We start from the raw sequence: 25,344 nt of genomic DNA, 5'->3' as shown, positions 1-25,344 counted from the left end.
ACCATAGGGATAACAATGAGCTATGGAACTGATTAGTTGATCTTGTAAATACAATGAGGGTTGCTGCAAGCTCTAAATGACTGTCTCAGCATAAACACGGGGCAGATGACACGAGCCTATACATTGTAGGAGGCTTTTGGGATTCAGCCCTGTGAGCTCTCATGCCTGCGAGCTTCCTGAGCTTCTGTCTATGTGTGAAAGCAGCGTAGCATGGAGCAGGCAGTGCATGAGAGATGCTCCTTGCCTTGGGTAAAGAGAAAGGAGATGGTGAGCCATGGATTACCCTATGGGAAGGTGGAGAATCCCTTGGGCAGCTTGTGGAATAACGAGGAGAAACTGGATGTGGTAATGTGGGTCCATCTGCTTTGGAAGCGCTTCTCTGGGGATAAGTGGCTTAACGAATGTTGTCAGCCTCTCTGCAAAGGAGGACCCTGCACACCAAACGCCACCTGCAGAAGTGGGAGCGCCTGTAACTGTATTTGAGGGGGATTTGATGGGTTTAAAACCAAATTGCCAGCAAATGCAACACTGCCAAAAGGGCCACCGGCCCATCCGGGGTCTGCGCTTACCGGAGCAGCCTCTCCCCAGCCTGCCACCGCCTCAGGAGAACACCACTATCTGTGGTTTGATCACTGTATTTAGCCATGACAGTCACCCAGATAGCAGCCTCTGTTGTTGAACTCCAAGGAGCCCTCTTTGTACCCTGCTGTCAGGACAGCAGCTGCTTTTTATAGCTGTTCTTCCACTAGGAAATAAACCCTCGGGGAGACCACTACCTGGTTTCCCTTATGCAAACTTCCTGCCCTGGACTTAGCAGCAATCCTGTGTGGCACGTTTCACCTTCTGTTAATCACCCACGGTTTGGCATTATCTGGTTGTCCCAGTTTAAGCCCAGCCGTTCACTCACTCCCCCCCCTTCTTCCCACCTGCTCCCAGAGGGATGGGGAGGAGAACAGAAAGAATGTAAATCCCATGGGCTGAGATAAGAGCAGCGCAGTAACTAAGGTACAATACAAACCCGCTACCAGGGCATGTCTACCCGTGCTGCTGAGCTGCTCTGGTATCACCTAGGCTCTTTTTGGGGGTGTCAGTATAATTCGGAGGACACCATAGACCTACCTCAGCCAAATGCTCTTCCTCACCTTTAATGAAAGGAGCTGCAGAGATGCAGGCATTAATCACACACAAGTCATTTGTGGTCCTCTCTGCTCTCTTTAATTGTTGTTTCACTAAAAGAAGTGGGCAGGATGATTTGGTCGTTTCACTTGGGTGCAGTGGGACCTTGATGGGTTCAGAGCTGTCTTTTTCTTCCAGCCTAAAGAAGTCATTGCCCCATAAAGCTTCATAAGCCTGCTCTTCCGTCAAGGTCATGGTCAGCCTGCCTGTCCTGTTGTGAAATACAAAGGGCTTTCTGCACCGCAGTGGCCCTGCTGGGGTGTGGGAGCAGCAGAGGTTCCTGGCTCCCTTCCCTCCCGACGTTGCAATGGGCCTTGTGCTGCCTTTCAACCAGTTCCTCTGCACAGTGCCCATGAGCTGTCACCTTACAAAGGAGGTTTTGCTTTTCTACCGGTCACTGCAGCATCACCCTGTGACTCTTCAACACTGCCAAAGTAATTTATCTCGGTTTTAGCATTATTCTTTGTGCTATTTATAACAAGTTGTGACCCAGGAGTCAGAAATTAATGACCACCCTGGCTGAGATTCCCCCCACAGCTGCTGCAGATAAGTGCTCAGCACCCATCCTGCCTGGTTTGGAAGCTGGGAGGTCACCCCATGGGAAATGCACTTTGTGCCTGGCATTATGGCTTTAAGTGTTCGCTGTGGGCTCACCAAGCTCTAAGCACGTCGGGATGTGATGTCCAAAGGTTGGATTCATTAAAGCATGGCAGGTAACCGAGCCTCCATCTATTCCCCTTCCAGAAAGGAAGCAGCACTGTCCTGCACTGCCGTCCCCCACCTGCAGCAGAGCAGGAGAGGCAGATGTGTTTTGCAAACAAATGAGGAAGGTAAATGGGATACCAGTGTTGACATCATCGTGTTACTGGTGCCATTGAAAGCAGGTTGCAGCAGTGGAGGCTGGAGGTAAGCAGGCAGCACATCGTGTACCACGCAGGAAGGGGACATTCTGGATAGCTTTGGAATGGAATGAATAACTCTTCATAAGATCTGCTTGAGCTTGCTCTGACAGCGACAGGAGTTTAATTGGCTAGAGCAGAACCTCACACAGACCCAGCCAGGTGGATTTGTGTCATTCAATGCCTTCATCAGGCAGCACTCAGGGAAGGCAGCTCCCAGGCTTGGCTCAAACACCGTCACCATGGGCATCTCCGGCACTCGATTCCTCCCCATGCACAACAGAAGACAGCTCCAGCCTCAGTCACAAGCAGGTCCTGATGATGATTTACAGCTTGGCTTTGAGTGCTGTGGAGATTAACTGGGTTCTTTCAAAGCACTGTCCTGATTCAGCCCTCTCTGAACAGGGAAAGGGCTTTGGGCTGTCCAAACCTCTCTGTGCTTTCACTGAGGCTCATGAAGTATTTCCAGCCACACCTCGATGAAGTCAACCCTTAACCATGCGCCCTCAGAAGAGATAGGTTTCATTTATTCATTTGACCAATTTTCTGGTGAAACCTGAGCACGCAGTGCTGTGGGGTTTGGTTAAATGTGAGTGGAAGAAAACGCCTCCTGTTTGAGAAACCCAGCAGGTGATGAAGGGGATTGGCTTTAACCTGCCAGAGGGGAGACTGAGATGAGCTCTTAGGCCAGGTTGGATGGGGCTTGGAGCAACCTGCTCTAGTGGAAGGTGTGCAGGGGTTGAACACATGCATCAAGAACCCTTGTGCATAAACCACCTTCCCTCTGAGGCTCTCCCGAACACCGGAGAAAGGTGGGGATGTTTTCTAGCCATGTGTTGTAGGGCAGACAAAGGGGGACTCGCTGCAGGCAGAGATGAGCCGTGACTCATCGCACATCTCAAACTTGGAATCCGGATTTCCCAGAGCAGTTTCCTGCTTTAAGCAGCAAAGCGGAACGGTGTCACCGAGCTTCTCCCCACCGCTTTTTCGTCGGGGATGCTGTGATGCTCCTGGAGGCGGGGGGGGGGTGGGTGGAAAACCCCTTCCCAAGGCCCAGGAGAGCGGGACCCTGCGTGTAGTTGTCAGCGGGGGCTCTCGGTGATCGGAGGGCTCCCTGCTAGCGGCTGCTCCGCTCGCCTGGTGCGATCCGTTCGCATCCAGAGCCCATCCGGGCAGGGTGCGGGGTCCCCGCGGGGGTCCCCCCTACCCCGGTGCGTGCCTGCCGAGGAGGAGGGGGGGGTCCCGGGGCCGAGCTCCTGCCCGCCCCGCGGCTCAGCGGGCGGAGCCGCCCCGCCCCTCCCGTCCCCTCCCCTCCTTTCCCCTCCCGCCGCTCCCGGCCCGGCCCGGCCCGGGCAGCCGGTGCCCAGCGCGGGCGGCTCGGAGCGCAGCCGGTGCCCAGCCCGGCGGCACCATGCCGCTCGCACAGCTCGCCGAGCCCTGGCCCGACATGGAGGTGGTGCATCTGGACACGGAGGTGAGCGGGCACCGGCCCTGGCCGACCGCGGGGGCTCCGCCGAACAAAGGAGAGCCCGGTCCGGTTTCCCCCGTTCCCTTCCCGGCGCGGTCCCTGCGGGTGGAAGCGGATGGGAGGCCCGGGGAGGGGGGATGCAGGCGGCCGGGGCTGTGCGGGGCCGGGCTTGCTCCGGCCGGCGTGGGGCTGGGGCTGGCGCGCTGCCCGGCCCCGCTGAGCCCCAGCTCGGGGAGCGCAAGCAGCGTGCTCCTGCATCCCCGACCAGGCAGAGAGGGAAGCGCTCCCCGCTGAAGGCCCAGGGAATGGATGTCTCCGGTTTGGGGTCTTTCTCTCGCTTTCCCAGCCCCAGCTGCTCTCCCAGGCCTGCGTTTCAAACTCCGGTCACGGTCCTGTGTCACTTCGCTGGATGTGCGCCCTTCCTTTTTGCTTTGCTCTTTTCCCTCTAATGCAAATCCCCCCCCCGTCCCCCCCCCCCCGCCAGATGTGCAGGACAGCGCACTGCATCTGTCCACATCTGCAGCCGTGCATCACAGCCATTTCAGAATGAAGGGACAGCTCGTAGCAGCCTGCAGCCATCGCAGAGCAGCCGCTGAGGCACTCTGTAGTTTAACATCATCTCATCCAGCTGGGAACTAGGAGCTCTCCTGGGGAAACCGGGGCAGGGGGGGGACACGACACGACACATCTTGGTGCTTTCCCATCGTTTTGTGTGGATTCGGTGCTGTCACTCCTTTATCTTGCCTGGGGATGTCTTGAGCAGTCAGATTTGCTCGTTCCCATTTAAATTTGCCTCTTGAGAGATCTGTGCTTTGACTGGAAGCAGCATTTCACCACTGCTGCTGTGACAGCAGGGGGGGGTCTGCTGGCGATGGGGGGGAGAATTGCCTGGTTTTCATCGGCCAGATGAGCGACAGCTTCTCCTAGAGCCCCCCATGTGCGTGGGGCGCGGGGGGCTCAGAGCATCTGCTCTGAAGCATTGTTCGGGTGGGTTTGTGCTGGAAGGTGGGAGAGGAGCGAGGTCCCGCGGTGATAATTGCGTTGCCTGAGGGCACCTGGTGTGCCTCAAGCCAGGGTGCAGGCTGGTGCTGGGGGACACGGCTTTTCTCTGCGGTTTCTGAGTGGGAAGATAGCCTGAAAAGGCAAAAAATGCAACTGGAGTCGTAACGGGAGGAAAGCGATGGCAGCGCCCAGGGCGGTGAATGCCGCGGGTGAGATTTCAGTTACTCCTTAATCCCAGGTCTCCCAGGTGCCAGGCAGGCGCTGTGTCAGCATCATGGGATCTCTCCCGAGAGGAAGAGGCCCAGGCCGGGTTCTGGTGCATTCACAGCCCGAGTCAGCTGTGAAGATCGTGGCTGGTTTCCCCATTGCGCTGGTAACTGGGGCGTTGGGTGTAAATGGAAAGTGGGGAGCCTGCCTCTGGCTTCTGAGCTGCCCCCATCTCACCTTGGCCATGGGTCTAGGGCAGGGTCAGGAGCTGCTCATAGGTGGTGGTTCTGCAGATGGGACACTGGCAGTTTACCAGTCCTAAGGTGTGGAGCACATGTGTGTGATTCCAGCGATGGAAAACTAATAGAGATGCTCTTCACCTCTAACCCTGGCTGCCATCGCCTGGGGCAGAGTTAGGGGATGCCTGAGGTCCAGCAGAATACCTGCAAACAGCAGAGAGGGACTAAGGCCTGGGGGGGGGTTTTCACCTTGAGGCCCAAGGTAGGGGCCTAAGGATGAAGTTTTCCTCACTCCCGGGCAAGGTGGCACCACTGAGAAACCCGGGAGACGTTTCGGGAACGTTGGTTACGTAAATTGCCCTGGGATCGCTGCCATCCAGGTTAGAATCCGGCTCCGTCCAACCTTTGCTTTCTGAGTCACGGAGCAGAGGTGCTGTCACCGTGCTGGTGGATGGAGGCATCAGCCCTATTGTTGTGGGATTTGGTGTTTTTCCACTGCGTTCCAGCAGTGTGGGCTGTTTGCTGCTGGAGATGGGTCATGACTGGTGCCCCTTGTCCCAGCCCGCTGGAGCGGGTAGCAGTGGGAGCCTGAATGGATCCCTTGCAGGAGGCAAGTCCCTCAGTGCTGGGGACTGAGCTATCATCGTGATACTGCTCCTTGTTCTTCTCCTGTTCTCTCTGCTGCTCCTATTACTCAGAACATTGCTTATGTAGTAGAAAAACCTGGCTGGGGCAGAGTACAGGCGATGGAGGCTGGAGCTGAATGCTTCCATCACCATAGTGATGGATGCTGTCATCGGGACCTTGCTTTACTTTGAAACTCTTGTCTTATTACACAAGCATCCAGCAACACAACTGACGTGGGATTACGCCAAACCCAACCACTTCAAGCTAATTATTTTTGCCAGTGTGAGTGTCTCATCCTTTATTGAGCAGGAGCTGTTCGTGAATAACTTATCTGTTTCAAGCATCTTAGCTGAACAATGCAGAAAACAATGATCAAAAGATAGGGGAGGAAGCTGAGAAACTGTTGTCTCTGATACTCCTTGGTCTGTTTGGGCTATGTGAGTTCTTTTGGAGGTCTTTATTTGTGCAGGATCCCTGACATGCAGCAAGATCCACAAATTCCACTTGATAATAACAATAAAATGTCTTGTTCTTGTGTCAAACTACCTGATGCTCTGGGGTGAAGGGTTTCTTCCCTGTTCCTTCCTGCTTGAATGCTTCATGGTTCATCAAAACTGGGTGAAAGAGCATCCCTGAGTACGTGGTACCCTTGTTGTGTTGGAGATGGGCATCTCCAAAGTGACTAGTCAAAACCTAGAGGCCTAGAAACAGCAGCAGGCTGCTCTTCTAAACAGAGCTGTCGCTAATCCAGGATGACTTGTGCTGGTGGTGCTAACTATAGAGCACAGCCCTCAATGGCAGCAGGAGCGGGTACAGCCTCACATGGTCCTGCCCTGTCGGGGTGCCGCTCGTCCCCGCTTCGCATCAGAGCAGCACTCGCCTGTCCTGTAAATTGCTCCCTGTGCTGCGGATTATGTGGAATTAAAGGGGTTTAAAATGCAAGATGTCCTAAGATAAATATCTCCCAAGTTCAGCCACGCTGGCAGTTGCGTAACCAAGTGCACTTGTTTTCCAGGGTACTTCTCTGCCTGCTATTGAGACAACTCATTAGAGCAGCACATGTGCACAAGGGCTTTTGCCTTCCCTCTCGGGCAGCTCTAGCTGTCGCTGGCCCATAGGTGCCCCCTCTGCCAGGCTGCTGCTCCATGTGCCCATCAGATTAGCTCTGTAATCCCCATTTCCACTCGCCCCAGAGCAGGGCTGGCTGCAGGGACAGGCTGCTGGCCCCCAGGAAGGTTTGTGTCACTGCCTTCTTGGTAGCCCAAGCCCTGCTCTACCACCATCTGCACCAGCTCCCTATTGCCCTGGGCAGGAGGGAAGGGGCTGTGCTCCCTCTTGCAGCAGGCACTGCTTGATTGCTGCCTATGGGAGAGCTTCAGGGTTGCTCTCAGAGTTCAGGAGGCTCCTTTCCAACCCGAGAACAATGTGCTGTAAGAGGGCATCTGGCACAGAGGCAAACACACGTGCGCTCGCTAGCATGCTCTGCGTGGTATGCAGGGGGAGTGCAGACAGGGAGCATTTTAAAGAGACAAATACCAACCCAAGAAACCCACGAGCTCTTTCAGCTCTACTCACAACACGGTGAACGGCTGGAGTCCATCTCGGGAGGTGATGAGTGTGTAGCAGTGTGTTTCCATCCTGGACACTTACAAATGGCTCTTGAATTCCATATGAGGGAATGAGGACTGGTTTTGCTCTGGGGTAGAAGGAAGCACTTGGTTCTGAATACTGTGATTCTCTCCTTATCCATCTGCCTTATGTCAGCTTGAGAAAGTGACTGTTTCATCCGATGCTTCATCCCTCTAAGACCATGGACTTGAATGCCCGTGAAACCTCCTTGGCATGGATGCTGTTCTCTATCTTTCCACATCCCTTCCATCCCCAGGTAGGTTTCTGTCAACAGCAGCATGCAGGACAAGTGTTCCTCAGGGTAGGGAGCTGATGAAATGCAGCACTTAAAAGGTCTGGAGGAGGCACCCAATGTCTCCTACCTTACCCTTGAAGCTGAAGGGCTGGACAGACCCTTTAGTGTTCCCAGAGCTGTGCCATGCATCAGCTCACCCCTCTCCTGGCACGTGCCTTGTGGATCTGCTCTCAGACCCCGAGCCAGGCACTGCTTCCCTCTGTCCAACACTGAAACTCTACTTTGTTTTGGACACAAACAGCCCTCCTGGAGCTATGGTTTGGATTAGCAGTGAGTGATGGACTGGTGATCAGTAGCAGCCGAGCCAGTAAACACGAGCGTGCTTCCAAGTGTGGTTATCTTGAGCGCAGCGTTTGCCCCCTCTTTGTGCAGGCTCTGCATAAACACGGGATCTTACTTCACTTCTCTGCTATTCTTTGTCCTAACGGCCCCAAGAGCTCCGTGTAAACACGAGGGCAATGTTCCTCTGGAAGGACTTGCCTTGTGCAGTGGTGCCATTGCTTTCTTCAGTCACTGGCTGAAAACACTTGGGAGCTGGAGCCGAGCTGAAGTTGGCACTGGGGTGAGTTATGGAGCTCAGGGTGGACTCACAGCAAGGGGTATTTTGCAGGGCCAGCATTAGAGGCTGTAGCATCAGAAGACAAGCAAGAGGCAGGTTGTCTTCTCCCCATCAGGTGTGGTGGTGCTCTGCATTGTGGTAGCCCTGGGAGGTGGCTAAGTGGGAGTGGAGAGACCTGAATATGAAGATACATGGGGGCTCTGGACTATTGTCTGTGGATTTGGAGTAGCTGAGAACTAAACTTGTGCTTCAGTTTCATTCCTTAGCATTGCACCTTTTCTGCTTGTGAGCAGGCAGCCAAGCAGCGATGGCTTCCTCTGGGAAGGAGAGGGGTAGGGTTAGGGGGAAGCACCCAGGGAATGCTGCAGAAAGCAAGTGCAGCGTTAGAGGGAGGTTTCCTCAGCAGCCCCAAGGCTCTCTCGAGCTCAACAATGGCAAGGTTTATTTGGTATTAGAAGGGGGAGGAAGGTAGTGCTAAGGCAGAGGTCAGGTTGATGTCCCCTTGCTTCTCCAGGGAAGGAGCTGGCTTGGTTTCTGTTAGACTCCTGAAAGGCCTCAAGCCCAGTCACTGAAAGAATCTGAGAGGCTGGCATACGATTGCATTGCCGCTCTTCTCTTGGACTATCACATCTGAAGAGGGGTGAATAAATTTGCTTTGTTCTTTCAAAGAAAGAGAGGGATTCCATGAGTTTTGGAGCCTGAGACTGTCGCACAAACAGATGTCAAAGCAAAATCTTCTTGCCCTTGTTTCTCTCCAGAGTCTGCAGAAAACCTTTGTACGTGCTTCCCCTGCTCTGAGTATCTGTCTCATTAAATCCCACCCATCTCTGCTCCTGCTGGCTCCTCCAGGCACGGGGCTGTGCTCAACCTGATGTGCCTGCATGTCTTCAGTGCTCGGTGTGAGCGGCTGATGCTGCTCTGAGCGGTCCAGGTCACCTGCGGTGACTTTGTGCATTGCTCCAGCAGCAGGAGCTGGGGTTTCAGGCCAGAGGTGGCCTGGAGCCAGGCAGGAGGTGCAGGTTTCCTGCTGACAGGGCACTAAAGGTACTAAGGAACTGATAAACGCTCATGCTATCACCAGCATCATGGCACAGTGGCTGTTAACTGCACTCCAGCACTGCTTTCCCATCCTTGTCTCGTCTCCCCTTCTTGCTTCTTCCAGGAATCCCAGAGAAACAGCGGAGGGGGTAGCACCAGCGTGGCTGCAGGAGGGATGGGATGGGATGGTACAAGGGATGGGCTATGTCTGCAGAGCAGTCTCTGCAGCACGTGCTGCTTAGGGTGGGACTCCTGCATCCACTGCCCAGGGATCCACAGCTGAGGAGTGCAGGGATGCTCGTCGCCCCACAGGTGATGGTTGGTGTATAAGCAGCCCTGATTTAATTCAGGGGAAATTAGGGCTTAATAAGTGTGGGGTTTTCCTTGGAGACAGCTTCCCCTATGTGTATGGGGGGTGTCCACGTTGTCCCATGTCTGAAAGTGGCGTCCTCCCATTCCTTGTCCTGCGTGAAGGTCTCTCGGAGCCAGCAGCCTCTGTAGGGGGGGGTGTAAGGATCACTCCTATGCCTGGCACGTGCTAATGGCAAGTTCTCTTCTTTTGCAGAATGGGCAGGCTGCTCCTGAAGAAGGTGGGAATATTCCAGCCAAGGTAACAGCGCTCTGGGGTTGTGTTTTCAAGCATCCCTCGGAGCTGCGTTCATTACAGCTGTTTTTAAGTCCTGTAAACTGCTGCTCTGTAATCTGGATGAGTGCATGTGGGAGAGGCAGGGACTGGAGAAGGGAAGGGAAAAGATAAAGCCTCTTCCTTTCTCTCCCTTTCATCGTCCGAGTACCTGGAATGTTTCACAAAGGGCTTCCTCAGTCCAGCACACAGGCGATGGACTGGAGGCTGCAGCAGAGGGTTGGAAGCAAGAATCCCTGGGGTGTTTCAGTGTGGGCTTTACGCCTTTCTCTGCATTGTGGTCTTGTCAAATGGGATGAGAAATACAGAGTATTGGGTGGCTCTGGCACAGCTGCCCTTGCTGAGCGCCTGGTGTCTGTTTATCCTCTTGCTCTGGTGGGGCTGGGAGAAGCTCTGCTTCTGTCAAGTTGCCCCCTGCATCCCCGTTAACATCAGCTGAGAATGGCAGAGGGAACTGAGCTGCTCTCTTCCATGGGTCTTATGGCAAGGGTCTTAATCTGCTTGGCCTTCTTCAGACACCTAAAGCTCTTTGTGCTCCATGCAGGAAGATGCTGAAGGGCTGTAATTGCTCTGATGTGAGCCCTCTCTGAGTATGAGGCAGAGGCACAGTGTTACTGTTGTATTCCCTAACTGTGCCCATAGATACTGTGCAGGGCAGAAGGGCCATTGCAGTACCTTGCAGTCAGAAGCCTTTCAGGACCTCCTTTTCTGCTATGTGCATGCTGTAACCATCCAGAATGACACAATGTGCTTGGTTCAGCTTGGGAGACCACGCATGGATTGTGCCTTCCCCTCAGGGAATGCCCTGTACCACTTTCTCTCCCTGAATCACCACCGATGCTAAAGGCCATGGGGCTGATTGTGTTGGTTTTCCAGTTATAGTTTTAGGACAATTGAAACCTAGAAACCAATTGTCTGCATTTGAGACAGGTTTTATCAGAAGCTTCTGTTGGAATTGCCAGCATTGCCGTTGCACCTCACCTGCCTGTCCTGCCTGCGTGTCCCATTGCTGGACTGGCACTTTTCCAGTGGCTGGCAGAGCAATCTGACATGGGTTCTATGAACTGAGGTCAATGAGACTGTGCACGTCCCTCCTATGGGATTGGTGGGTTTATGGCTCTTCACTGTGCCTGCATCTCTGGCATAGGGAAATAGATGCATTTGTTCTGGTTGGCTTCCAGCTGGGTTTCTGAGACTTGAGGCTTTGGCTCTTCCATCCTCAAACACTTGGTTAAGCTGCCCCCATAAAGCCACTCAAGGATGTTGCTTTAAAAGTACTTGCAGAGGTTTTCTGCTTTGAAAGTCACCGCTGGGAACCCCCTGTCTGATCCCACCCAGAGATGCAGCCCCACGGACAGATCATGCGATAGAGGCCAAAAAGCACTTGGGGCTCTTTTAGCTGCTCTGTGTCTGTCCCTCTGTGGGGCATGGATGTGAGGTCCCCAGTGGAGCTGGAGCAGAGCAGCAGGAAGCTGTCCAGCATCCCCCAGCGTGCAGGTGTCCGGGCAGCACTTCTCCAAGGCCCTGTGGCCAGACTGCCTGTGAGCACTGCCTGATGATCCCATTTTCGGTAACGTCTGAACGCAGGGATCCCTCTCCACGCTCCCGAAATAACCTCCGTTGTGCTTCCAAGTTTGTACAAGGTACGTCTGCTGCCAGCACAGACAAATGAAACCCTTCCTATAAACACATACCTTCACCGTGAGGGCAAACTCTGCTGCTCTGAACCAGCTGTGATGCTGCAGATGGGGGAAGCCAGTGGAGCTGTGTTGTCTTCTGTTCACTTGGTGGGTAGATGCCAGCAGCAGCTTCTGGCACTGGCTCTGCCTGCAAGGACTAAGGAAGGACAAGAAAGAGGCAGTAAACAGCCGAGCTTGGCTCTTCTCAAGTTGAAGGTTGCTCAGGATCCCTCCCATACCTGGAGAGCTGGAAGGGGAAGAGGCACCTTTATCCTCGGTCTGTACTTGCTATCCCTTTGCAGCTAATTCAGTGATCCCTTCTAATAATAGCCTGAAGCACCAACAGTGGCGATTACTCAACACCCACACGGAAGTGCTGTTCCTGTCCCTCTGAGGAGGATGCTGCCACAAATCCAATCGTTATTGGCCTGGGCAGTAACCAAAGGCACTTTGCAAAGGAGGAAATCCAAGAGTTCCTCAAAAGAGTTGGGAGCTTCGCAGCTGGTAGCGTGTGACTGCTGCCCGAGTCTGATGCCTCCAACATCATCGCGCCTGCTCTCATTGCACATGAGGGTCTTTGGGCATGAAATGGGCGCTGCAGAGGCAGGAGGGGATGTTTTGGGCCAGGCTCGCTGTGATCTGGTACCTTCTGGCTGCTCTTGTAGCTCCAGCTGAGCTTCGTGCCTCTTGTGGATTCTCACCTTTCAAGAGCAATTGTGGACCACAAGTCCCTGCAAGCATCGTACCTCGGCGTGTTTATCTGAGGATCTTGGAAATGCCTGCAAGATCCTACAGGTTGGGATGCATCCCTTTGCACGGTCACAGGGCTGGGTCTGCAGTCAGGGCCACCCCAGCAGCATTCCAGCTCTGTGGCCGTAAGGAATCCCAAAGAAAACCCTCTTCTGTCAGCAAGCACAGCCCTAGATTGCTCATGCCCGACTCCTTGCTTATCTGGATGTTCCCAGTGTGTCCCTACTGTAAAAGCTCTCAATCTGTCAAGCAATCCTGGCCACATCCCTAAAACCAGAGAGCTATTGCAGCGCTGCACTGAGCAGGACCTTTGGCAAAGAGCGGTACAAGGATGGGGTTTGGGGGTTCTTATCTCTTTGGTGGCAGTGATTTAGATGTTGGCTTTAGGAGAGCAGCAGCAGAGGTGCTGCAAGGTTTCAGTGCAACATCTGTGGGCTGCTGAAGCGAAGAGCTGCTCTTTCACATTTGTACTGGTGGTAGAGGAGCAGGACCGCTGCCTCAGCATCCTCTGCACTGCAGAGAGCTCAGGGTCTGCTTTCTCCCTGCTCTGTTTCCTTTGGCATAGCCTGGGCTGCCACTGAGAGAAGCATCTCTGTGACAGCCTTGGCTTAACCTCAGCTGCGTCTCTGCACAGGTCAGGAACAAAGCAGGTCTCTTGCTGTGCTCTCCAAAGCTGTTCTGCCCCAGGGGCTAATCATCGGTCCCTAGGTACTGAACCTTGTTCTCCTCCATGCTCTTTAGGTTTTAATTGTCAGGTAGGCTGAAGACTGGGCATTGTTCAGCAACAGAGGGCTTGAAGGCAGTGGAAAGAACGGAACCTCTCATAATTGGGGTTTTATAGCCTGCTCTGCAGCCAACTTGGCTGAGGAGTGAGCTGGTGCTCCCTGAAGGTGCCAAGTGTGAGGAATTATGCATACAAGTACAACACCCAATTAGTGAAATCACTTCATAATGAAGAGCAGAGGAGGGGATTTGCAGTGCTCGGTGTGCCCACTCTCTCTCTGGAGGTAGCTGAGGCTGCGAGTGCTGATCAGCTTGTTCTTGGGTGAGAGTAGTGTGCAATAGGGAGGTGAATAAGTAACCTCTTCCAGCTCTGCCTTGCACCATAAAAGAGACCTTTGAGACCGGAGCAAGGCTTTGCTCTGCTGCACGTACCCGGTGTGAGGTGCCCCACCTGCTCAAGGCAGGAAACAGTGGTGGGAATGGAGTAAAGGGGAAGATGTGGCTCCTTCCCAGCTCTGCTGGTTTATCCTTGTGTCCTGACCAGTAACGCTTGCAGAAAGGCCCTCCCCTGCAGTATCTTCAGCAAGGGAAGGTGTAGGCAGGAACCCTGGACATGGATATTTCTGGCTAGAGAAGAACTGTTAACATCAGTGTGTGTTGGTCTGGCTGAAACACCCGTCTGGAACGGCCTAGTGATGACACAGCACACTTGCAGCCACAGTTCTGGATTGTAGTTCTTTAGGATGAGTTGGAGGAAACGGCTGTGGCCATGTACCTGTGACAGCTCCGTGCTGGTCCGGTCCTCCGGGTGGCTCAACAGCAGTCAGCTGCTGTTAGAAATAAGGCTGATCCTTGGCTTTGCTGCACTCCTCCTGGGAGGAGCTCAGCTCTTCACTGCCACTGCAAACTGGATGTACCTGGAGCAGCTTTCCTCCAGGCTGGTGAGGAACCCTGCTCTCACCCCTAGTCATGAACCGGGACTTCTTCAGGATGTAAGAGACAAGGCTCCATCGTGGCGTAGTGCATTAGTGCTTGCTCATAGCTCTGCTGTCCAGCAGCGCATCCCTCTCCTTCACACAGACCTTGTGCTGTAGAGCATCCATAGAAGACAGGGCAACCGTCACTGGAGCGTGCGACCCTAGCTGCAGGCTGAGGGCAAGACTCAAGGCACATCCAGTGGTGTGATCCTCATCAGTGCTGGCCCTCCCCAGCCTCTTAACATGAAGGGTTTTAAACCAAACAAGTGAAGTTCTCTGCTTTGAACCGTGTTTGCGCAGCTGCTGCTCCCTTCTCCAGGAACTGGAAAGCTGGGAAATGTGGGAAGAAGCAGGTACCTCCCTAAATCCCTCTCTGCCCACTGCCCCTCTTCAGTGGCTTCAATAGAGTGCTGTGGCCAGTCTGGCCCTGGATACCCTGGGATAACCTGGTGGGAGCAGAACACCTCAAGCACGGCTTGGTGCTGCCTGGAAATGTGCCTTCCCCTCCGCGCCGCAGGGTCTGGGCTGCAGCTCTTGCCCCTCTCAGTGCTCAGCTTTGCCAGCCTGGTTTGAGCTGGCTGCTCCGTGGTGTCAGCTGGAGCAATGGAGTGTGGTTGGTGTTGAAGGGAAGCCTGACAGCTCCCTGGCTCCTTCCCGCTGGAGCCGGTGCTCCTCGCCCTTGGCAAGGCCAGGCTGTGGTTAACAGCGAGCTGCTGAGCTCTTCAAACAAGAACACAGAAACGCCTGCTTGGGGAGCAGGGGCTCTGAGGAGCTGCAGACTCTGATGAATAATGGAAGAGGGGTCAGTTTACAGGACTGCACGCGAGGAATGCAGCTCCAGCAGCCCTCACCCATCAAAACGCTCCGGTTTCTTCCATTTCCATCTCCCTCGTGGCTTCATAGAAATTGCCTCGAGCTCTGTCTCCAGAAAGCCTCTGCTATTGAAGAGAAGAAAAATAAACCTTTTACTGTGTGCTGCACTGAGGAAACCCGAGTCATCCCTCTCCCCATCAGCGCTGAAGGAGTCCCTGAGCCCGCAGGGAAGCAAGGGAGCCTCCTGCCAGCCTTGGCCAGGCTTCCCCGGCTGCCTGTGCTGGGGAGCAGAGGGCATGGCATTGCTGGGGTGAAGTTCCTTGTGGACCCCAGAGGAAGCAAGGCTGAAAGGTGGATGGAGACCGGCTGCTGGGGCTGGGCTGGAGGCAGCTCCCTCTGTGCCCGGGACAGCAGCAAAGAGCTGGGCCAAAGAGGACCCTGAAGAGCTCAACCTTGGCTTTTGAAGGGGTCAGAGTGGGTTTCAGTGGCTGGAGCTGTGTTGGGTTCACTGGGGGGTCCCTGGCTCCGTGCCTGGCTGAGATGCTGAGCTTGACACTCCCTGCACACGCAGACAGCCTCGGCTCCCACAGCTTTACAAGCCTCAGCCTTAGCTGGAAGCCAAAGCCCGGTTTTAACAGGAGCAATAAATTCCTTGCAGGACAGTCCCAGCTCTTAAATGCTCCTGCCCTTAGGAGAAGGCACTGGCTGTGTGCCTGGGGCTGCCTCCGCAGCAGGGAGCAGAGGCACTGCCTCCCAGGAGCTGATCTCACTGCAGTGTGCTCCGAGGCAGGAAGGGTTTCCCAACTGCAGCGTGAAATCCAGGTCCTTCCCTTGCCAGTCCTGGAGCGCGCAGCTGGGAAACGTCACCCCTTTGGGTATGGAAAATGAGGGCATTTATCCCTCGTTTGTACGTGAAACCTCAGGCTTGGCACCGCTGCTGGTGCGGCTCTGGGGATGGCGAGCGGGCTGGGAGCACTCCGAGCTGTGGGCATCGATTGCCTGGCCAGCAGAGGTGTATTTAACTGGACAGGTCGAGCTGGGGTGGGAATGGATCGGGAATGTGCTGTGTCTGCTTACAGAGCGGGGAGGCGATGGCTCTGCGCCATCAGCAGGGCTGGGGGCAGCGGTGGCCTTTGGGATCACTCCTTTTGTGTAGCAGCACCAGGGTCTTCAGGACAGAGCAGGGGGGGAAGAGCTCCTCACAACAGCATTTATTGTATCTTAGGGGGACAGGAGAAAACGTGGCATTCCCAGTGCTCAGGGTGATTGTGATTCCCATACTGTGGTGTTTGGGAAGGGGATGGATAGTGATCTTCCCGTTACAGTCCCATTGCTGGCACATAGGGGATGTGCCCATGGCAGAGCTGAGCTGCAGAGGGGCTTATTCCAAGCATTAATGAAGGCACTCATCTTGTGCCCTATCACTGGGGTGCTGGTAGCACACAGCTCATCCAGTGCCCTATCACTGGGGTGCTGGTAGCACACAGCTCATCCTGTGCACTGGCACTGGGATGCTGGTAGCACACAGCTCATCCTGTGCACTGGCACTGGGGTGCTGGTAGCACACAGCTCATCCTGTGCACTGGCACTGGGGTGCTGGTCGCACACAGCTCAGGGTGTGGGTTGGACGTGGGGTTTTTCCCTCTTAACACTGCTACAGTTCAGAACCACCATAAAAATGGGATGATCGCTTTTATTTCCATGGATCTTGCACTTGTGTCCATCCCAGAGGATGGGGAGAGCTGGGTTCTCCCAGCATGTGCATACCAGAGCCTGGTAGGTACCAAGCAAAGGCTTTTCCAAAGTCCTGAGACCACTTTTTGTGTGTCTTGTAACCAGAACACCAGCAGCAGCACGGGTGCTGTGGGAGGAGTATGGAATCCCTGCATCCCTGCAATAGGGAACAGCTTCCACATCCCACGCTAACTCCGGGGGCCACAACAAGTTCTTGTTGGGAAACCAGCGCTGTATTTTGTGATTCAGTTAAGAGCTTTCCTCTTCTGTACTGGAAGGAGCAAAGCTGCATCGTGCCCACAAGGACAGTGCCTTATGGCTGGGTCCTAAGAGTAATCTTCCCTTAGAGGAGCCTGGGATGGGGTCTCCTGGTTTAACCACCATCAGAGCATGAGCTGATCGGCATTTGCTGGGCATGAACCTTTCCTCCTTGCTGGGAAATGTGTGTGGGGCTGACTGTAATGTGTGTGTGGAGAGCTGTACAAGCTGCATAACCCATTAGTTCCTTATCTCCTGGTAGTTAAAGGAGTTTTCCTCTCTGGTATCTCATTTCACTGGGTGCAAAGTCCTCCATGGCAGGCTGCAGTGGCACCTGAGAGCTATTGGAAAGCCCCAGTGGGGTTTGGGAGCATCTTTTGCCTGTGCTTGTATTTGGAGCCCAGTGCTCATCATCAGCTGATCCTGGCCAGCTGGGGCCTGAAAAGGGAGGAGAGATTCAATTGAATGGGATTGGTCAAAAGAAACCTTCAGGATGTGGTGCCAAATTGCCCCTGGAGAGAGCCAGGAGCAGGGAAGAGACCAGGGGGTGCCTGTGCCTGAGCCCCTCAGCTCTCTCCATCCCAAAAGGGACCCGAGCCCTCTGGCTTAAAGCAGGTATTTGGGTGCTCCTGGGGAAATGAGTCAGTTACCGAGCAGCTCTAGAAGGGGGGTGGGAAGCAGGACTTGCCTTGCTGTGAGAACTGTGCTCTGTGAGCCCCCCTTCTGCCTTCTTCAGCCTCAGGCTTTGTTTTAGGGAACATTTCCTCCCTTCATCCCGCCATCCCCCTGCTCTAGAGCTGCTGCATCTTCCCCCTTAGGCGTTTGTGAAACAGGGGCTATTTATGAACCGGGTCCTTCTGGCTCCCACCCTCCGGTTTCAGAGCGGAAACAACGCCTTGGACATTAAAGATGCTCCGAGTGCCACCTGCTGGAGTGTGCTCGGGGCGGGGGGGGAGAGCCAGGGCCGGGCAGGGTGCCCTGGGCTCGCCCCCTTTGGGGTGACTTAGCCCATCCCATGGCTGCATGCACCATCACCACCGTGTGCTGGGATGTCCTGTGCTCCGTTCCTGGAATCCCAGTGTGTGTGGCCTCCTCTGCAGGAGATGATGTGTGTCACCCTCTGAGATGTGAATCTGCTGCTGAGAAAAGGGGCCCAGGAACGGCAGAAAAGGGTGGAACTGCTCCATGTGAGCACCAAACAGGGTAAAACTGCACCGTCCTGAGCTGAGTCTTCCCTTTTTAGGGATTTGCTTGTAGCCCCCATTGCAGGGAACCGAGTTCACTGCTCGGGCTGGCAGCGAAGTCATTCCCAAGGGTCACCACGTTAATGTGACACTGAGCAGGAAGATGGCAGGGGGCCTCTGGTGTGCTTCGTGTCAAAGGCTTTTGTTTTAAGCCATCTGGGGGAGGCTCCTGGTGTTTCCCATGCCAGGACGGAGCCACTCATCCACTCATCCCTGCTGCCTTGCCCTGCATGGAGGTAGCGATGAGCAGGGTTTGTAGGCACCAGTGTCCCAGCGCCCTTCCTGGGCAGAGCTCTGACTGTGAGCGGGGTTCCTGCTCCCTCCCTCCCCCGGTTTGGGGTTGGTTTGGTTTTCAGGACCCCAATAAAGGAGTCCTTGGAGCCGGCGCCTCTTCCCCCCGCAGCGCTGCTCCCTTGCACTGATCCCTTCCTGCGAGCCGCCTGCAGTGAGGCTCCTGCCAGGAATCCGCCCCCATCCCTATCCCCTCCTTGGGCAGTTCCAGTTGCTGGAGTCTCCTTCGCCGTGGTTGTAGAAGTGGCTTTAGCCAAGATTTCCATCTTCAAAGCCGCCCCGCGGAGGGTCCTGCCTGCCTCCCCAGGCTTTGTCTGTCAAACAGCAGATGCCCGCATTCAGCTCACTTCAGTTTAAAGGACCAACGGAGCCGCCTCTTCCCCTGCGCACCCTCTTGGGTTGCTCTGAGGATCTCCCTCTTCTTTTAAGCTTTGTCTCTGACCCCACACATTTGCGCTGTTCTGCTTTTCCCTCCTGCAAAAGCTGTTGCTGGTTCTCTGGTGTCTCGTAGGGGCACAGGCTCACCTCTTTCCTCTATCTGCTTGTAGGGGCACAGGCTCACCTCTTCGCTCTATCTGCTTGTAGGGGCACAGGCTCGCCTCTTCCCTCTATCTGCTTGTAAGGGCACAGGCTCACCTCTTCCCTCTGTCTGCCACCTGATATTATAACCCCCCTCTCCCCAAGGACTGAATTCTTCTGTAGCTTTTCCAGCTCCGACTGTGGTTGGAAGTGGCTCGAGTGAGAGGTCTCGTGTGTTTTCTCCTTGACCCTTTGCAGATGCAGGCATGCAGGTACTAAGCAAAAGTAACCTTGGCTGAGAGGATGCCATAAACAGGGGTGAGCCCTTTGCTTAGAGCAGGCAGCTCTGCAGTGATGCTGGATCAGTGCCCTCTGGGATGATGCTGGGCTTGGAAAAGCAGAGCCTGCAAGGTTTCATACCCGGAAGGGAGGGCAGCAGTGGGGCAACAGGAGCTGCGTGGGCTGGAACCTGTTGGGACATGTACAGGAGAACAGGACAGAGCCTTCTTTGGGGCAAAGAGGTTTGTAAACCTGCCCAAGGTTTCAAATGATTGCTGTTTTCTTTAACTGTATGCGCTATGGGTGAGCATGAGAGATGGCTTTGCTGTTCCATCGTTGAATGCTACCTTGAGACTGTGATGTCCCCTGCATGAGAGAGACTGAATTCTCCCAGGTGCTTGGGGTTTTAACTTCAGCACCTGAAAGGAACTGGTGCAATGTCACAAAATGTTCTGCTTGCCTGGGCTGCTGTGTTCAACTTCTGCTCTAAGCTGGAGGGAGGGAGGCCAGGAAACAGCTCCTTTCCTGCACACAGAGGAGCAGCACTGCTTGTTCTGACCCAGCTCTTGCTCCCCGCTCCCAGCAGAGCCCCAGGAGTGGTGCTGGGCTGATGTGGTGCAGGATGTGCACATAGCATGGGTCCATGGTGACATTTCTGAGCTCCTGATGGCATCGCTGCTTCACCTTCCTGGAACAGAGCGAGTTCAGATCTGCAGCTGCTGATGGGACGTTGCTGTGGGTACCACTTCCTCCCAGGGCAAAATGGCTCTGCCTCGGCCCCAGCTCCCTCCTCCCCATCCTGGCTCTCTAAACAGGTCCAGCCTGTCCTCTGGTAGGGTCTGTTCACAGGCAGGTACCACAAGCTGAAGCCCTTTGCTTTGCAAGGCTGTGCAGTGCCTCTGCTCAGGGAAGAGTGGTGCTGCTCAGGGACAAGTGTCCCATGGGGTTTCTCGGGATGGAGCACTGAATGGGATCCCCCATAGTGCAGGGAAAAGCTCTGGCCAATTCTTTGGTTGCAGATGAGACCGACCATCACCATTACCCAGATAAGGCCTCTGCAGGAGGGAGGCCGTGGCTCCGGAGGTTTCTTTGCTTTGTTTGTTCCCCTTTTGGGAACCACCACTCTAAAACAAAAGCTCCAAACAGAGCCTTTGCCTCTGCTCTTGACAAAGCAAACATCAGACTCGCTTCTTCCAAGCAGCAGCATCTCTTGCTTCCATGTATTTCCAGCTCCTTCCAGAGCAGGAGTTGCCCTGCAGGGAGTTGTTGCTTTGGAGTAGGTTGCATAAAATAACCTTGATGCAGAGCTCAGGAGCGTGAAGCTCCGTGTGCCTGGCACCAAGAGCAGCCTGTGCTGGAGGGGTCTGCAAGATCTCCTTCATCCAGTGCTTCCTCAGCAGCTCAAACCCCTGCTGAGACATCCCTTTGGTCCAGGCTGGGGGCACCGCTGCGGGAGCGCATTGATGTGACAGCAGCTGCCTCCCTTCACGCCATCACCTTCCTGTTTATGAAACCCGGATCCTTCCCTCCCCGATGCTGTTCCCAGTGCTCAGCAGGGTGTAACTAGATCCTGGCAGGAGGCAAAGGCCTCTCGGTTGCTCTGATTTAAATCCATGGGGCTAGGAAGTGTCCTGCTTTATGGAGGCGATGTTGGGACTTCCTGGAGCTTAGTCCTACAGTCTCGTCTGCAGACACAGAATTGGATTACAGCATCTTGAAACCTTCTGTATCTGGCACCACTGGATTCGGGATTGTCTTTCCATGTGCCAATGACAGCAGGTTCACGCAGAGTTTACAGCTGAGTCTTGGCACTTCAGTGCCGTTGTCTGGCTCAGCGCAGCCCAGACAGCATCATCTCCCTGCACGCAGGGCCCACGGGTATGGGATCAGAAAGAATTGGCAAAACCACTTTTGTCACCAACTTTTGCTTCTCAAAAGGACAGATGGAGGCTTAGAAATGACTTAATTCTGCCCTGAAGGCAGCAAACTCAGGCGGGGTGTGTAAGGTCACTGCAAGTGTGATGAAGCAAGGCTTGTGTCGCTTGCCCTTAGCCCCACAGCCTGCCTACTGCTTGCACCGCAGCTTCCCTTGGTTTGTGCTTCTTGCTTTGGATTGATCATCTAATATTGGGATTGCTAGGTGCTTGGTTGGTGCTGGTCCCTTCTCCTGGGAGCAGAGGCAGTGAGGCAAGGGAGGTTTGCACGTCTGCAGCAGCCTTCCCCTCCGTGCCCATTAACTGTATCTGAAGCAAAGAGCTGCTGCCTTCTGCTCCTTGCCAAGGCTGGGTTATGGTCTCCAGGTTTAGCAGAGGGGCTGTGACTCCTTTAAGGTGCAGAGCAGGGACAGGTAAAGGGATCCTGTAAAGCAGCAAAGGAGCTTGCGGGGGCCCTGGTGAGACATTGGGGAACTTCTGAGCCCATCCAGGGCATCTGTTTTGCATTGATGAAATGCAGATGTTCTCTTGACGGGAACTGGGATAAGCACGGGGCTCCCTCTTTTCCTTGCAAACAGAAACTGGGAGAGGACTGGTTCAGAACCGTGGGGATGAAGCCGTCCTTCCTCCTCCACTGCCTGACTCAGCCGCCTCGCATCTCCTTCCCGCTCCAGCCCTAGTAAGTCATCCCTTGGTGAGGAAGAGCAGGGTGCAGAGCAGTGTGGTGGTGCAGAATCCCAGTGCAAGCAGGTGGGATTGTGCAACCCTCCCATAAGATGTCAGTGTGCAAACCTTACATAGGGCAGCAGCATCCTGAAGACCTGGTCCAGCAGATGCTGAACAGCAACTGAGACATGGGGCAGGGACAAACCGGGGGAGGATGCAGAAGCTGCCTCCTCCTGCCCTTTTCCCTGAGGACCTGCAATTTGGCTGGTCCTACAGGGAGAGGATTTGTGCTGGACTCAGCATCCGTGCTGCTCAGAGCAGGGACAGGGTAAGTTCGGGTAAGGAAAGCTATAGGGATTCTCGGTTGTTGCTGCCTCGTGTAGTGACTGAAGTTGTTCTTTCTGTGCCTGTTTTTGCCTGGGACACAGGGGACTATAGTGATCCTCTTGAAAAGCCTGTTGAGATTTGCTGATGAAAAAAGCCATGCCTAAGCACCCGTAAAGCCACCCAGTGTTTTCATTTGCCGGCTGGTATTGTGCAGCCATCGCCACACAATGCAATTTCCCCATACGAAACCACCGTTTCCTTTCAGCAAAAAACCTCCCAAAATACATCCCGGTGATGTAACTGCTCCACGCAGGGTTCTCATGCTGCTCCGGGTGCTGCACAGCGCTCTGAGGCCAGAAACCAGCTTGCAAAGTATGGGAGAATAGCAGCTTTGGAGATGCTGAGGCTCCTCTTCCGCAGCAAGCCAAGGATCCAGGAGGCAAGTGTCTATGTGCTCTGCTGCAGCACGGGCTCTGGCTCTTCTGTAGGACACAAGAAGCTGGTGAATGTCCTGACCTCAGACAGAGGTTTAATTAAACCTTACCCAGGTTTAATTAAACCTTATCCAGGTTTAATTAATGACTTCTCTTTCTGGAGAGGGCTTTTCTGATGGTAACATTGCTTTCTGAGGAGTGTCTGTCTTAGGTGCTGCCAGAATTTGGGATTGTTTGGGGCCCGGAGCATGTGTTGAGGCAACAGGAATTCAAACAGCTTCTGGTTAGTTGTTGATGAATAGGAAGCGAAATGCCAAAAGCATAATCTGTTCCTAGCTCTCGCAGGTTGTTTCTCTCCCCCTTGCATTTCCATGTGACTGTCTCAAGCAGCAAAGTGACAAAACGCGAGCAAAAACAAACCTGTCTCTTGGCTTCTGGCTTGTAAAATCCTTCCTCCAAAAGGGGGGAAAAGGAGGCAAGAGGACTGGGGTTTTGAACTGGGTGTTGGAAGGAGCCCCAGCAGACGTCCGGGCTCGCCAGCCTCACATCCAGGAGGACTGAGCCATCTGTGCGGTTCAGAGGCGGCTTTGGGAGCTTCAGTTGTCTCCTCCTCTGCTCCCAGCGCTGGCTGGTGCCTGGGGGTGGGCTCTTATTGCCCAGGAGCAGCAAATGCCGTTACCCAGTGGTGCAGGAGCGGTGTAAACCGGCCTGTCCCAAGGGGGTGGGTTCAGAAGGCGGCTGGTGGCTCACAGGAGCAGTGTCCTCGGGAGCGTGGATGTGCAGAGAGGTGCCTGGTCCATCCCCATCCGAGGCAGGGGTTGGTGCCTGCTGGCGGGAGCTGGTGTCCCCATGGGTGGATGTGATCCCCGAGGGCTGGTGGAGACCCCTGAGGGTTTTGCCATCGCTTTTGGTGCTCAGGAAGGGGTTTGGTTGTGGTTTTGGTAGGTGGGGGCATCTGCTTCCCATGGGGCAGCCACCCTCTCGCAGACCCAAAGAGATCTTGGCTGCTCCTCCGCAACAAGAGCAGTGATGGAGGGGAGGAAGGGGAAGAGGTGCAGGGGCCCCTCGGATCTGATTCAGTCCTTCCGGAGCTGAAGATCAGTTGATTCTTAACTCCGATCTCGCTGTTTCCCTTCCCTCCAGACTTGCTGCTTCTCCTCTCACCTCTCCGGAGCTCCTGTCCTACTTTCAGGTCACTTTGTGCCCATCGGTTGATGCTGCTGGCGCCGCAGAGCCCTGCCAGCACCGTGAGGACTCAGAGCTCGAGTCCGTCTTAGATGCCCTCTGTCTGCAGTCACGAGTTTTACCTCATCCGCAGCCAAAGACTTGAGCCTGGCAGAGGAAACGTTTCAAAACTGATTTGATTTGGGGGGTTGATTTTTCCATTCAGACTTAGCTGTTATCTAAACCCCAAGTGAAAAGTACCTAGATGTGATAGCAAACCTATGTACCTTCATTGAAACACAGCAGGGTGGGGACTGGCCTTGTGAAAACTTCCTTCTTCCTTAAGTCTGAGGGGATTTGGGGAAGGAGGAGCCATATCCTAGCTGAGAAGCAGTTCTTTTCTGAGCTCCCCTTTAACGCTTCTGCATCTCCCCCTCTGAGGGTTCACAGGATTGCATCTGGCCCTGGAGGCAGCGTAAACTGACTTTTCTGATGCTGTTAAGGGACCTGTTGGAGCAGTGGGGCTGGCCCTGCCCTGCCCTCAAGGGATGTGGTGACTTTGGGTATCTGAGCGCGTTCCTCCTGGTTGCTTTAGGAATGCTGAGTGTGACCCTGGAGAGAAGCCGAAGAAACCCTAAAGGGGCTGCAGGAAACCTGGAGAGGGGCTTGGGACAAGGGCCTGTAGGGACAGGCCAAGGGGAATGGCTTGAACCTGCCCGAGGGGAGACTGAGCTGAGCTCTTAGGCAGAAGCTCTTCCCTGTGAGGGTGCTGAGGCGCTGGCACAGGGTGCCCAGAGAAGCTGTGGCTGCCCCATCCCTGGCAGTGCTCAAGGCCAGGTTGGACACAGGGGCTTGGAGCAAGCTGCTCCAGTGGCAGGGGTTGGAGCTGGGTGAGCTTTAAGGTCCCTTCAACCCAAACCAGGCTGGGATTCTGTGATTAATCAACCTGACAGAAAGGAATTCTCTCTCCTTGGCTGCTGCTGATTCTTGGGGAACTCGTGTCATCAAGTCCCATCACCGTGTCCTTCTCCACTGCCTGTCAGGGTTTATGAAAGCCTTTAACGACACGGCTCAGAACTGCATCCCAAGGAGCACTGTTTGGTGGGATGATGCCACCAGTGACTGTCAACAGCTCCATTGGTCTTGCTAAACAAGTCTGTGGGGAAAGCTTTAGCAGAATATCATGGCCCCTGTGTGCTGATGCTCATTTATTGTCCTGCAGGCAAAATCAGACATCACTTGGATAGAGAAAGACCTTGTGGACTCGGCAGACAAGGTAAGAGCCTGCTGTAGATGTGCACCTCGAGGAGACTCGTGGATTTAACCTGCACTTTGTCCCATGACGTTGTCCCACGTATGCGGGGGCACGAGCAGAGCTCACAGGGACCTCTCTGAAAACCCCATCTCAGCTAGGAGGGATGGCTAATACAGAAAGCAGCTATTACTCACTTGATCAGATGAGATCCTGGACTTGACTTCATCCTCCTCCTCCTCCTTCCTCCCCACAGCAGACTCCTTTCCATGCTGTCATTTATGTCTCCTGTGGCTTTCTGATCTTGTCAGCTCACTGGGGCAGGCACTCCAGCCTTTGCACTGCCTGGAGGTACAGCAGGGTTCTTTGATCGCCTTTCTGAGCTCCTCTCCCTGTGCTGAGCACCTGGGAACACAGCATGCAGCGGTCTCTTGGTCAGGATAAGAGTTATCAGGTCTTGCTGGACCCGTGTGCAGAGAGCTGCATCTCCTCAGAAGCAGTGATGCTCACCTCTGGAT

The 25,344-nt window shown here is 54.5% G+C and overlaps 3 protein-coding genes across 6 annotated transcripts in view; 2 read left to right on the top strand and 1 right to left on the bottom strand.

The window, feature by feature from the left end:
• Positions 1 to 25,344, top strand: part of STX12 (syntaxin 12) — a 350,272-nt gene that overhangs the window by 15,731 nt on the left and 309,197 nt on the right. The window lies entirely within an intron of this gene.
• Positions 3,420 to 25,344, top strand: part of RPS6KA1 (ribosomal protein S6 kinase A1) — a 37,683-nt gene continuing 15,758 nt past the window's right edge. The window contains exons 1-3 of one of the 4 annotated variants that reach the window (XM_061360715.1): positions 3,420 to 3,549; positions 9,705 to 9,749; positions 24,797 to 24,850. In XM_061360715.1, the coding sequence (XP_061216699.1) occupies positions 3,487 to 3,549; positions 9,705 to 9,749; positions 24,797 to 24,850 (162 nt within the window). In that variant the 5' untranslated portion in view covers positions 3,420 to 3,486. Of the gene's footprint in view, positions 3,550 to 9,704; positions 9,750 to 24,665; positions 24,699 to 24,796; positions 24,851 to 25,344 lie in introns of those variants that run through there. The other 3 variants (XM_061360717.1, XM_061360718.1, XM_061360719.1) reach the window with 3 other exon arrangements.
• The window catches only part of NR0B2 (nuclear receptor subfamily 0 group B member 2), a 167,118-nt gene continuing 153,749 nt past the window's right edge, over positions 11,976 to 25,344 (bottom strand). Inside the window, exon 3 of the transcript XR_009726573.1 lies at positions 11,976 to 11,996. The gene's annotated coding sequence lies outside the window, so the exon portion shown is untranslated. The remainder of the gene's footprint in view (positions 11,997 to 25,344) is intronic.

Source organism: Neopsephotus bourkii, unplaced genomic scaffold, assembly GCF_033783945.1.
Source record: "Neopsephotus bourkii isolate Nb327-2 ecotype Australia unplaced genomic scaffold, CSIRO-AGI_Nbou_v1 NB_1036, whole genome shotgun sequence".
Lineage (NCBI taxonomy): Eukaryota > Metazoa > Chordata > Aves > Psittaciformes > Psittacidae > Neopsephotus > Neopsephotus bourkii.
This window is presented reverse-complemented; position numbering and strand designations above follow the sequence as displayed.